The 13,901-nt window shown below is 41.7% G+C and overlaps 1 protein-coding gene across 1 annotated transcript in view; it reads right to left on the bottom strand.

Moving 5' to 3' along the window:
- Positions 1 to 13,901, bottom strand: part of LOC308312477 (uncharacterized protein) — a gene marked incomplete at its 5' end in the record, with an annotated part of 54,700 nt that overhangs the window by 37,368 nt on the left and 3,431 nt on the right. Inside the window, 18 exons of the mRNA XM_080759084.1 lie at positions 554 to 625; positions 907 to 960; positions 1,045 to 1,080; positions 1,164 to 1,226; positions 1,675 to 1,779; positions 2,659 to 2,721; positions 2,821 to 2,847; positions 3,906 to 3,932; positions 4,048 to 4,098; positions 4,399 to 4,677; positions 5,454 to 5,582; positions 6,932 to 6,976; positions 7,121 to 7,204; positions 9,152 to 9,304; positions 9,655 to 9,705; positions 10,335 to 10,412; positions 12,233 to 12,298; positions 12,966 to 13,061. Of these exons, the coding sequence (XP_080615210.1) occupies positions 554 to 625; positions 907 to 960; positions 1,045 to 1,080; positions 1,164 to 1,226; positions 1,675 to 1,779; positions 2,659 to 2,721; positions 2,821 to 2,847; positions 3,906 to 3,932; positions 4,048 to 4,098; positions 4,399 to 4,677; positions 5,454 to 5,582; positions 6,932 to 6,976; positions 7,121 to 7,204; positions 9,152 to 9,304; positions 9,655 to 9,705; positions 10,335 to 10,412; positions 12,233 to 12,298; positions 12,966 to 13,061 (1,479 nt within the window). The remainder of the gene's footprint in view (positions 1 to 553; positions 626 to 906; positions 961 to 1,044; positions 1,081 to 1,163; positions 1,227 to 1,674; positions 1,780 to 2,658; positions 2,722 to 2,820; positions 2,848 to 3,905; positions 3,933 to 4,047; positions 4,099 to 4,398; positions 4,678 to 5,453; positions 5,583 to 6,931; positions 6,977 to 7,120; positions 7,205 to 9,151; positions 9,305 to 9,654; positions 9,706 to 10,334; positions 10,413 to 12,232; positions 12,299 to 12,965; positions 13,062 to 13,901) is intronic.

Raw genomic sequence — 13,901 nt, 5'->3', positions numbered from 1 at the left:
GGGGTGGTTCGTTCAACCGAGTTCCAAAAGCAATTCCATTTTCATCCATAGGGGGCGCCGCAAACGCGATAAATGTAACCGTTTGTCAAAAAACCAGAATTTCGGGGGTTAAATCCCCTCCGAATTACTTACACACGATCTAAGGTGTGACTTGAAACTGTAACAGGCTGGCAATATCAGTGGGAGGGGTATATATATGTAAGCCACTGCGGCAACCACACTCTGCAATTTTTTAAAATTGCGACCTCTCCGAGGTTGTCTAGTTTATATAGTTTTTGTTATCTGTGCTTAAATTATTATTTTTGTTTCCTACTGTTCATATTATATGTCAAATATACATGGTTGTTTTTGTATGTCTGTACTCAATTGTTATTTTTTATATTGTTTAATGATGACGATAACTGTGGGGGGAGGGATGGGGTGAGGGAGAAAAATAATAATATGGTATGTTCAAATTGTACTACATTGTTGAAAACTACTACCAATAAACATATATTAAAAAAAAAACATTTACAACTTAAACATCAATCCATGAATAAATGATCAAACAGACCTGCTGGTCCACGTTGACCCTTCTCTCCCTGATCTCCTTTGACTCCTTGTGTCCCTGGTGTCCCTCTGTCACCTAGAGTGTTAGAAGATTGACAATGACAAAACACATTCATGGTACAAAGAAAATACTAACATTTTTAGCTCAGAGCAAATTCATAGCGCCACCGAGTGGCGCGCTATGAGCTTGTAGATCTGCTATTTTTGAAAAATCGAAGAACGATTTTTTTCAGAAAACTGTCATTTTCAAACAGACATTTTTAGAATCTGATCTCAGGTCAAAATGGGTGAAACTGGTCAAGAGAACCCTGATTTTGCCTACTAGAACACTGCATTGATTCAGTAAAAGTTCCCAACCTTTGGTTCCGGGAGCCCCTGCTTCACCTCGGAAGCCTTGTTGTCCAGGAGTGCCTGTGGGCAAAATTGCAACAAACTCAGAAGAACGCCACTGACAAACAACAGACTAAATATGAGCCGCATGTGATGTGTGCTTACCAGGGATCCCCACAGCACCCTGCGCGCCCACGTCACCTAAACCCCATAGAGAACATGTGTTATCATCGTGCTCTTCTTTGTCTCTATAAACAAACGCAACTTGACCTTTGAAACCTTACCTTTAGGTCCCATCGGTCCAGCGAGGCCAGCAGGGCCAGGACTTCCTGGATCACCAGGGGATCCTGTCCAGAACCCAAGTAACAAGATCACACACTGAACACATCCACAGTAACAAGATCACACACTGAACACATCCACAGTAACAAGATCACACACTGAACACATCCACAGTAACAAGATCACACACTGAACACATCCACAGTAACAAGATCACACACTGAACACATCCACAGTAACAAGATCACACACTGAACACATCCACAGTAACAAGATCACACACTGAACACATCCACAGTAACAAGATCACACACTGAACACATCCACAGTAACAAGATCACACACTGAACACATCCACAGTAACAAGATCACACACTGAACACATCCACAGTAACAAGATCACACACTGAACACATCCACAGTAACAAGATCACACACTGAACACATCCATATGCTTATTATAGCCTACACTGTAGAATATGATATGATGTGTCATATGTGAAATAAATCTACCTTTGTCTCCTTTCTCTCCAAATCCTGGAGGTCCCGTCTCCCCACGGGGGCCCATGATGCCCTCACGGCCCCTTTGCCCTGACGGGCCCTCACCGCCAGGTTCACCTATAGTTGTCAAGGTGTTCATCAAGTACCGCCAGTACCATGTGGCCCTGAAACTATATACTGTACGCTGCATCCCAGATGATGCTTTCATATTAAAAATCCCTTTTTTTAAGCCCCGCTAGCGGTCAGACTCTGAAGCCCAAACCACCCCAAACGTTTTTTAAGGTAAACCACAAAATACTGAGGGTTTAAATCAGTGGTTTTCAACCAGTGGTCCTTGAGGGGGTTCCAGGTGGTCCCCAGCTAAATGATACCAAATTAACCCCTATAGATCTAAATGATGGCGTTATTGGTACCAAATTAACCCCTATAGATCTCCAACTCTTGACTGTAAAATGATACCAAACAGACCCATAAGGGACCGTTTGGTTTATTGTTAGACATCTGCATTACTTCATTTACAAGAAGTCTACACAATTAGAGAATGTAAAATAATTGTTATTTTGATCGTTTGACCTGCTATCACTCCTATAGTACAGCATCAATACAGCATGGGGGGGGGGGATCCAACAATAACAAAATATTGTAATAATGGGCCTTGATACGAAAAGGGTTGAAAAACACTGGTTTAAATGATTAACCCATTCTGACCTGAGATCAGATTCATACGAGGTTTCCACTGGACACACACTGGTCTGATGAACCCATTCTGACCTGAGATCAGATTCTAAAAATGTCAGTCGTTCTTCGAATTTTTCAAAAATAGCAGACCTACAAGCTCGTATCGCGCCACTCGGTGGCGCGATACGAGCTTGTAGATCTGCTATTTTTCAATAGGTAAAGCATAACATGATGCTAAACACCAAAATGGGTGCCCGGTCAGAATGGGTTAAATGATTAAACTGAACTTAAACTCAACACAGGTGAACGGAACATTACCTGCGCCTCCCTTTGGTCCCCTTTGTCCTTCTCCTCCAGCATGACCCATCTGACCAGGAGGACCTGGAGAAACAAACCAAAACATGTTGATACTGTAGGTATTATACAGATTGAAGGAGTCCATTTATACGGTCAAAATATAAGGGTTTGGGTCATTCTTACCTGGTAGGCCAGGGAAGCCATTTTCACCTGCAAAAACAGGGTTTTTAGTTGTGCTGCCATGCTATTTGCAAATGTATTGCATGATGTCACTCTATCTGATATGAATTAAATTCCATGGGGTAAGCAAGTAATTGATCATTTGGGGGTGAACTAGCCTCGATACCCAGGCTTTTCATTTGGTCTGCGCGGAAAATGAAAGCCTGGATTTACTCATCATTTGGATGATGTGACGTCAGGGCTCTGAGCGGTGTGCACCCCTCAAAATAACACCGTGAGGAAATCATTAACAGTGGAACTTCAAGCGAGGCTATGCGAGGAAAATGAGGAGAATGGCTGAAGAACCCACCACACCGTATAAGAAAAAACCCCAACGTGTGCCAACTCTGTGGAAATAACTATAAAAAGGGTGGGGGGAGAGACCGGGGCTGACGGACAGAACGGTGAACCAATCAGGGTGTGCGCAAATCTGAGCCGCGACCCCTCCCATCTAGGCCAGAAAGGTCTAGCGTTAGCTCAGGCTAGGGGTGAACTAATGCTTGATTGGGCTGAGGACTGAAGTCTTTAAACGCATGCATATTGCATTGCATACTAGTGTTCTGCATTACTGAAGTCTTTAAAACATGCGCAGTGTTCTGCATTAGAAAGACTATACTGTACTGTACAATACTGTACCGTACTGTGCCATACTGTTCTCTGCCATACTGTATTGTATGTGTGTGTGTGTGTGTGTGTGTGTGTGTGTGTGTGTGTGTGTGTGTGTGTGTGTGTGCGCGTGCGTGTGTGTGTGTGCAGTGAAATGGGGAGGGGGGCGGGGAATGGGGAATTTGTGATGTAATTTGCATCACATCGAAATGCTGTGCAATAACAGTGTGTCTGACAAAAGTAATATTTGTACAGTAAATATGGCAGTTGTGGGGAAGCGATGTAGTGCAGTGGATTCGGGTGGCGTGCAGGATTTCTTTGAGCATAGAGCGGAGCGGTTTGGTAGGAGAAGGTGAACGATAAACAGCCATGTGCTCGTGTACCCCCTTTCCATTAGGGTAGAAGGATAGCAAAAAATACACCAACCAGTGGCAACCACTAACCTTTTGTTCCCGGCAGGCCTTGATCACCTACAGCAAAATGATGACATTGATGACAAGACAAGAGTTAATGAAAGAGGAACTTACACTGTGAAAATAATGTGTTTCCCTCAATGACCCTTTTCTTATTTTTATTGGACGATACCTTTATGCCCTGGCTCTCCTTTTTCCCCCTTCAGTGAATGTGCGAGTGATTCTGCAAAATGATGTAATTAAGATGTAATTAAGCCACACACAGACAGACAGACAGACAGACAGATGGAATAAATAATGCTAAATAAAATCTCATGACGGTCATTCCGAGTCTGTGATTGTGTGAAACAGCATGAACGTTTCCTGAACAATGAACTATTATATAGGACTGTGACGTTTAGATGCCATCATTCTATTTTTCTAGATTGAGGCTTTCATTTTATGATAAATGCGAGAGCATTTGCTTATCAAATCAGTGGTGTGCGGCTGAGAACTTGAGAATCCGTGCGGACAGATGTAGTACCTCTTACAGCATCTGAGCGGAGCTCAGCCCTGAGCAGTTGCTGGACAGCCCTCTGCAGAGCAGCACTGTCCGGGCCCAGTCCTCCCCCTGCTCCTCCCGCCCTGTCGGCCCCCAGGTTGATCCCATTGTCCGAGCGGGTGATGGTGGAACTCGACTCCAGCGGGTCGACGATGTTGATGGCCGACGAAGAGGAGTAGCGGCTGGCGCTGGCCGACGCAGCAGCACCCGTGGCGGCCTCTAGCGTCTCCACGCGGTTCCTGAGACGCTTGACTTCATCAGCTACGTCGAGGAGGGGGAAACAAACAGAGCATGAGAGGAGAGGAGAGAAGAACAGGTGACATATGCTGTAAATTCTGATGCGATAACCCAATGTTTTTATATTTTTATATAAAAAATGAAATACAAATAAAATAATGTTGCAATGTATACAGTAGTAGTGCAGGGGTTCTCAACGCTTTTGGCTGGGGACCCCCGGAAATGCCCCCCAATTTAAGGTCTTTTAAGAGATTTTTAGTGCCTCTAAAATGTTAATAAATAAATGTGTTCACTGCGTTACCAGTAATCAACAAACTATACTATAAATAATGGTTAAACTTTGGACAAATTGTCAAATATGGCCTGGCTATAGTATAAGAAAGAGGCAGAAATTGTGAAAATAGCCGATAATAAGCTCACAAAGCCTGTAGATCAGCAATTTTTACACACACACGTTCGCAAGCACCACACCGTACCAATGCCAGCCTGTTTTCACCCGTCGCAATACTGGCAAATTGGCAGTGACCAGTAGCACTTTCATAGTGTATCAACCATTGAGTTATATGTGATCAACCCGTCTTACCCAGGATGGATGTTACATTATGCAGTCTTACCCAGGCTAAATGTTGTATTATGCAGTCTTACCCAGGCTAAATGTTGTATTATGCAGTCTTACCCAGGCTAAATGTTGTATTATGCAGTCTTACCCAGGCTAAATGTTGTATTATGCAGTCTTTCGCAGGCTAAATGTTGTATTATGCAGTCTTACCCAGGCTAAATGTTGTATTATGCAGTCTTACCCAGAGCAATAAGGCCAAAGAGGAGTCCCAGCAGGAGCCCCATAAGGAGTAGCAGGCCTAGCAGCCACTTCCACCAGCTGCAGCAGGAGCAGCACAGTGCTCCAAAGCCAAAGTCATCGGTACGGATCTCTGAGCAGCACAGGAGAGACAACCGTTAGAGAACCAATGATCTCTTTTTTTTTCTTATATATTTTTTATCCCACGATTTTGTAACCCATTTTTCACCCCTGTGTCAATCATCTACTGTGATCCTGGGCTCTACACACCCTCCGCCAACCTGGGGAGAGCAACGGACTTAACTCATGCTTCCTTCATGCTTGAGTGTCCAAGTTGCTCCTTTACACCTGACAGGGGGGAGTTTCCCTGGTTGGACGTAGCGCGTGAAAGGAACACGTTATTCCAACCAGTTCCTTTCCCCTCCATCAGGCGCCCCGGCTGGCCAGGGGGAGGCAGTTTAGAGACCAGGATTACTGCATGTTTTTTGTGAGGGTACCTACCCTAGGGGACACAGGGAGAACATGCAAACTCCACACAGAAAGGCCCTTTCGCCAACCCCAGCCTTCGGGTATGGGCACTGATGACGCGGAGGAGTTAAACACGCCGCCAGCACCCACAGTGCCCCGAGCGGGAATCGAACCCAGGACCTTCTAGCTGTGAGGCGACAGCACTACCAACTGTGCCACCGTGCCCCTGAACCAATGATCTCTGAGCCAGCAGCACAGGAGAGACAACCGTTAGAAAACCAATGGCACTTAAGAGTTTATTCATCTGCATCTATAGCTATGCTAAATCGTTGCTGTCGGGTGGAAACTGGAAACCTCATACCGGTATGTCTAAAACTGTTACTTTTCAGGAAATGGGAGAAGAACCGATGTTTCAATGGATCCAATTTAGTTACTATTTAGTCGCTAACCCATTTAGGCCAGACATCAAAATAAAATAAAAAAATAATCTTCTATATCGTCCAGTTTTCTGAAATAAAACTTTTCACGATTTCTCAAAAATAGCTAAATTATAACATAATAATGTTTAAAACACCACAAGGGGTTCCCGCCCCCAAAATGGGTTTAATATAGCCTGATGAATCTGCCAGAGTGCCAGGCTAGTGTTAATACATTTTATTGGTTCAATATTTATAAAACCCACAGACACACTTAACCACTTTCACTTAAAAAACATTGAATAGCTAAAGTGGCAGATCTACGAGCTCACCCACTCCCGCTATTACATTCTTGCTACATTTGTGTGATACTGTGTACAGTACCATGACGAAGTAGGGTATGTATTAAAAAAGTTAAAAACTAAAAAGGTGAAATATGGAGATGTAAGGTTTATCCCGACGGCAGCGATATGTTAAGTGCTTGGCATAAAATGGACAATTACATTTTGGCATAGATATCATGATCATCTTTTGTGTAGTACATGTACCGGTAAACGTGTGATTTCCATTGCAAATCTACATAGTTGGGACAAAATACCTGCATAAGTAGCTTTGTCTTTTGTGGCAACTTTCACGGATGCATCTTTGGGAAAGGAGACAAGAATTTAGTATAAAATAAACTCTAAACGACATGAATATCCAGATCCCAGCAGTGATGTTGTTACCTCTACCTACCGGATACATATTCTGTTTATTATATGTGTATTATTATGTGACCTCTACCTACCGGATACATATTCTGTATCGGAATCAGCTCCCACGAAGCCATCGGTTACTTTCTTCTTCTTCAGAGAGTCGTCGGAGAACTTAGCTAGATAACAGACACAATCATATTTACATGTTACAGACCTGGATAAATATTATTCACTTTTGTTTAACCTACTTGAATCACAAGCTTGGTGAGGTCAACAGCATCGGGACACCTCACATACAGTAGTGTTAGATACTGTAACCTGTCATTCTAGATTAGTTTACTTTCAAATTGACTTAACATCTATTGACCTTTTTCATATGGCCCATAAGTCTTTGCGTTTGTGTGTGCATAGGTTCCTCTTTCTCTTGCTGTGTTGCAAGTGACCAGGTCTACAACCACAAATGAAAATAGCTGATCTACAAGCTCACAGCGACACATTGTGAGGTTGTATATCTGTTATTTAAAAAAAGAAAACACATTGAGAATATGTAATGATGATGTTTTAGGCCGACGCAGAGTATTTCGTTATATTTCACTTGTGCTTGTATTCTAATGCTAGTTTGATCACTTTAAATGCTCTTTCATCTTAAAATAACTAAATGACCGAAAATATATTTCCGGTGCGCAGCATGCTTTGTTAATGATTAGTGGTTAATGATGGTGAATAAAGTTTATGACTAGTGTAATGTACTGTACCAGCAGTAGTGGTTAATGATGGTGAATAACGTTTATGACTAGTGTAATGTACTGTACCAGCAGTAGTGGTTAATGATGGTGAATAACGTTTATGACTAGTGTAATGTACTGTACCAGCAGTAGTGGTTAATGATGGTGAATAAAGTTTATGACTAGTGTAATGTACTGTACCAGCAGTAGTGGTTAATGATGGTGAATAACGTTTATGACTAGTGTAATGTACTGTACCAGCAGTAGTGGTTAATGATGGTGAATAACGTTTATGACTAGTGTAATGTACTGTACCAGCAGTAGTGGTTAATGATGGTGAATAAAGTTTATGACTAGTGTAATGTACTGTACCAGCAGTAGTGGTTAATGATGGTGAATAACGTTTAAGACTAGTGTAATGTACTGTACCAGCAGTAGTGGTTAATGATGGTGAATAAAGTTTATGACTAGTGTAATGTACTGTACCAGCAGTAGTGGTTAATGATGGTGAATAACGTTTATGACTAGTGTAATGTACTGTACCAGCAGTAGTGGTTAATGATGGTGAATAACGTTTATGACTAGTGTAATGTACTGTACCAGCAGTAGTGGTTAATGATGGTGAATAACGTTTATGACTAGTGTAATGTACTGTACCAGCAGTAGTGGTTAATGATGGTGAATAACGTTTATGACTAGTGTAATGTACTGTACCAGCAGTAGTGTCTAACGATGGTGAATAAAGTTTATGACTAGTGTAATGTACTGTACCAGCAGTAGTGGTTAATGATGGTGAATAACGTTTATGACTAGTGTAATGTACTGTACCAGCAGTAGTGGTTAATGATGGTGAATAAAGTTTATGACTAGTGTAATGTACTGTACCAGCAGTAGTGGTTAATGATGGTGAATAACGTTTAAGACTAGTGTAATGTACTGTACCAGCAGTAGTGGTTAATGATGGTGAATAAAGTTTATGACTAGTGTAATGTACTGTACCAGCAGTAGTGGTTAATGATGGTGAATAAAGTTTATGACTAGTGTAATGTACTGTACCAGCAGTAGTGGTTAATGATGGTGAATAAAGTTTATGACTAGTGTAATGTACTGTACCAGCAGTAGTGGTTAATGATGGTGAATAACGTTTAAGACTAGTGTAATGTACTGTACCAGCAGTAGTGGTTAATGATGGTGAATAAAGTTTATGACTAGTGTAATGTACTGTACCAGCAGTAGTGGTTAATGATGGTGAATAACGTTTAAGACTAGTGTAATGTACTGTACCAGCAGTAGTGTTTAACCATGGTGAATAACGTTTATGACTAGTGTAATGTACTGTACCAGCAGTAGTGTTTAACCATGGTGAATAACGTTTAAGACTAGTGTAATGTACTGTACCAGCACTGGGGGCAGTAGAGGCAAAGGTCTTGCCGGTGTCAACGGCCATGACCAGTCTCTCAGTCTCCTTTGCAGCAGCCGTGTCCTTCTCCAGCAGCATGAACTTGAAGTCTTTGGAGAAGACGTCGTCGCTAGTGGGACTGCTTGGCGCCGCTGTCAGAAAACAACACAGAACAATGGCATCAAAGTTCAATGACCTTCATCATCATTTAATTGGTGCAGCAGTGGTAATCCACCATTCAAATAAACCTCCATTGACTGTAAGTTCATAATATACACTTATAGATAATAGATAATAACTGTGATATTGTTTACAGTGATATGACGCCTATTGTTCCTGTACAGTGAGGTAAATAGAATGAGAAAGTAATTCATATTAATTAATAGAGCGAGTCATATGGTGTACACATTTACATCCACTGAAAAGCTCTCGAGACCTGACCTCTCACTCTCAGTTAAAATACTGTGCAAACTAAATAAGTGTCCACACATGCATGCTTCACCTGTAGTTGCAATTACTCCAGTGCTGGTAACATTTTTCTGCACACCGTACACTGCAAAAAGACAAAAGAACTTGACATTAAGTGAACTATAACAAATATAATAGTCCTGAACATATCAGTACTTTAGCTTTTCCCCCCATGTTCACGAAGTGTAGTAGTAGTATTACTATTTGGGCTGTATTTTGCGGGCTGTATTTTGCGTGTCTTAAGTACCAGGTCTTATTCCCTAACTTGAGTAAACTAAAGACCTGGAGGCGTGATCAATGCCATTTGGCTATTCTGAGTGGCCAAAGAGCATTGATCACGCCTCCAGGTCTTAAGTTTACTCAAGTTAGGTAATAAGACCTGGTACTTAAGACACGCAAAATACAGCCCTCTGTCTTTACTAACCAATCTGTGTAGTAGAGTTATTATATATAACTGTGGTCGGGTAGGACACCTATTGGTTGACAAGATTACACTATTTTGGAAGTATACAGTCAGCTTCCATGGTGTGCAGTTACAACAGCATAACATTTTGGGAGTTCGTGCGGCGGACCTAGGTTAAAATCTCGGGTAGGACATGAACTTGAAGGCTATGGATTGCAGATTTAACCACTGTCAAAATAGCTAAAAGATCTATAGAAGCTCAGGTAAACCACTCGGGTCTTAACGGGCTCAGTGGTTGCTCCATACAGTACCTGGTTGTGCATTGAAGCCACTAGAGAGGAGGGTGCTGGTGGTGCTGGCCAGGTTGTTCTGGACCCCATAAACTGGACCTGGGACAAAGAAACACAATTAATGAACAAGTTTAGGCCGGACGTCGAAATAAAATAAAAAGTCTTCCGAAAGAATATATATTCAAAGATGTGTGCCTCATTTTCACGATATTTCAAAAATAGCAGACCTCGTTGCACACTCGGTGGCACGCTATGAGTTTGTAGATCTGCTATTTTTCAATAGCTAAAGTATAACATAATGCTTAGTTAAAACACCAAAAGGGGTTCCCACCCAGAATTTGTTAACACATTTAAATGTAATCGTTTGATTCCCTGTAGGCTGTGTGTCCACCAAGTGGACACACAGCTTAGTTTTAATTATTTTTTAAACAAACCTTTTGCTATTTTAGTTAGTGTAGTTTTTAGTTTTTGAAAAGGCTTAGTTTTAGTAAAGTTGATATAAAATTTGGGGCTAAAGTCTGGCCCAAAAACGTTTCAGTTAGTTTATCATTCTATTGTACGTAAGTGATTATCGTAAAGGAAAATGTTTTTTTTGTCATGTCGTTTCTAACAGTGTAACTAAGCAGCACTGCCACTGAAGACCATTCAAAAGAAACTGTAACCAAGCAGAGTGGACACAATCACTAGGTTGTTTTTCACACTGCACCTTATTGAATCTGTCCATATTGTCTATAATGGTCAGGACCAGATGCAGAGGCAGATGTTAAAGGCAGGGTTCCCCACACATTTTTACCAATGAAGTTCCAAAACCTTTCGAGAATATTTAACCCAATTTTCAGAACTATATAACAATCATTCAGCGCAATATTGTGTCTCTTACTTGTGCAATGCCCAAATAAACCATAGAACATAATAATGGTATACCAAATTCCGTTCCAATTTTTTGGCTAAACCACCTATCCTACGGCATAGGATAACACCACAGCAGCACGCTGTGAGCTTGTAGATCTGTTCTTTTTGTCACATCCGGTACAGATTAGGCTGCAATCACGCAGCCCGTTCGGCGAAAAATGACTTCTGTTACATATTTTGTGTAATGTTATACATGTTATACATGTTTTGGAAAATGTTTCGATATGTATTCTTTTTTATCAATAGCTGAAAACAATGCATATCCAAGCAATTTGTTTCCAGCACCTTTGATGAATTACAAACCTTTTCCAGGACTGGAAAAGGTTTTTTCTGACCGTGGGAATCCTGTTAAAAAGTAGTTCACCCCAAAAAGTTACTTATTTTCTATCTATTACACACCCGTCCCATGACGCCTAGAATTCGTCAAGATGTATTTGTTTTTGTCGCATTCATAAGCCAATAATTTGATGAAAGGCGGAAAGATGCTACGTCTCTGGTAGGAGAGCCGGTAATCATTTAAATCAGGCCAAAATGGGCTACATGAGTGCAGGTGGAGGCTCACCAGAGCTGTTAACAGAGTCTAAATGAGTGCAGGTGGAGGTTCACCAGAGCTGTTAACAAGAGTCTAAATGAGTGCAGGTGGAGGTTCACCAGAGCTGTTAACAAGAGTCTAAATGAGTGCAGGTGGAGGTTCACCAGAGCTGTTAACAAGAGTCTAAATGAGTGCAGGTGGAGGCTCACCAGAGCTGTTAACAGAGTCTAAATGAGTGCAGGTGGAGGCTCACCAGAGCTGTTAACAGAGTCTAAATGAGTGCAGGTGGAGGCTCACCAGAGCTGTTAACAAGAGGCTAAATGAGTGCAGGTGGAGGCTCACCAGAGCTGTTAACAGAGTCTAAATGAGTGCAGGTGGAGGCTCACCAGAGCTGTTAACAGAGTCTAAATGAGTGCAGGTGGAGGCTCACCAGAGCTGTTAACAAGAGGCTAAATGAGTGCAGGTGGAGGCTCACCAGAGCTGTTAACAGAGAACCCACTGGACATGGAGGGGGAGCTAAACGTCAGGTTGTTCTGAAGTCCTGCAGAACAGAGTAAAGTGGAACACAGTACAGTAGAACAACAGTGCTTTGGTTCAGAACAGAGTAAAGTGGAACACAGTACAGTAGAACAACAGTGCTTTGGTTCAGAACAGAGTAAAGTGGAACACAGTACAGTAGAACAACAGTGCTTTGGTTCAGAACAGAGTAAAGTGGAACACAGTACAGTAGAACAACAGTGCTTTGGTTCCATTGTTCACCAGATTTCCCAGAAACTGAAACGGCTCAACTGAATTACTTCATAAAGACAAACCCAACATATCCATAATGTACTGTAAAGTGTCTTGAGAAAACTTGTTGTGATCTGGCACTAGAATAGAATAGAGAGATTGGTTATGTTTGCCCAAACTAGTGAGAATAGCAGATCTACAAGCAGACAATGCGTCACTTCGCGCTGCACTGTGAGCTTGTAGATCGGAAATTTTCACCACTTATTAATTGATTTATTTTTTATAAATATGAATTTACGTTGGTTTATAATTTATAATCGTGGCTCATAAAAATTGGTCCGTGACCCACGAATGTGTTCCGACCCACTGTTTGGGAAACAGTGGAATAGAGGACAGCCCCCGGTCTGCAGGGCCTCAGGGGTGAAGTGATAAAGACACTATGCTCAGTGGCAGAACAGTAGGAGACGAACAACAACTACCTGAATGCTGAAGGGTGGAGGTAGGGGACAGGTTCTTGGGGTTGGTACCGTAACCATAGCTGCTTTCCATAGTCCCCGTCCAAACGCTGTCATACCCTGAGGATGGGAACGCAACGTGCAAGAATTGTCAATTTATACCGTGTGCAACTGTGAAGGAGGGAGAGTGTAATTCATGAAGTGAAATATTATGTGATTTTGTGTTTACAGGGCTTAAAGTAAAAAACAAATCCGATTTTTTGCAAATCTGCACTGATCTCATAAATGACCCTTATGGAATCCTCAGGGCTGAAATCCGTCCCCAGGACGGAGAACTTTAAGCCCCGTGTCTATATGCTCTAAAATTCTTAGATTGATGCAGCCTTATGCAAATTTACAAGCTGGCAAATAATTTCATTAATTAACCCCTTTCCTGATTCACATGCAGGACAGGTACGGTATGTTTGGTCATTTGTTCAAACTAGCCCTTACCCGTTGTGAGATATCCCCCCCCCCCTTGTGGCCGCGGGGGGTACTGCGCCCTGGGTGCGTTTTCTTATTTTTAATTCACTAATAAATTCATTATTAATCATTAATGTGTCAAATCGAAAAAAGGGCTACGTTAAGACCTCCATATAATTATGGTCAATGCCTGTGTGAAAAGTGGGAGTGATTGGTGCAGGCAATGAGATAAGGCGGTGTTTCTGACATTCATTCAGACATTCATTCAGACATTGTTAGAATTATAGTAGTATGATGTCTTTATTGTTTTTTATTTGCTTAGCTTGATCACAAATGTTAATATATTATTGTTTTTTACTATAGATAGCATCTTGTTTGAAGCTAGGTTTGAAGTGTACTTGGTGTCCCTCTTTGATGCACTATACATTGTCCTCTTTGCACTCTACTTTTGTGACCATTTACCCCGTCATTTGTTAATCACATGTCATGCCATATATT

This window comes from Protomyctophum bolini (assembly GCF_963924005.1).
Source record: "Protomyctophum bolini genome assembly, chromosome: 3".
NCBI lineage: Eukaryota > Metazoa > Chordata > Actinopteri > Myctophiformes > Myctophidae > Protomyctophum > Protomyctophum bolini.
This window is presented reverse-complemented; position numbering and strand designations above follow the sequence as displayed.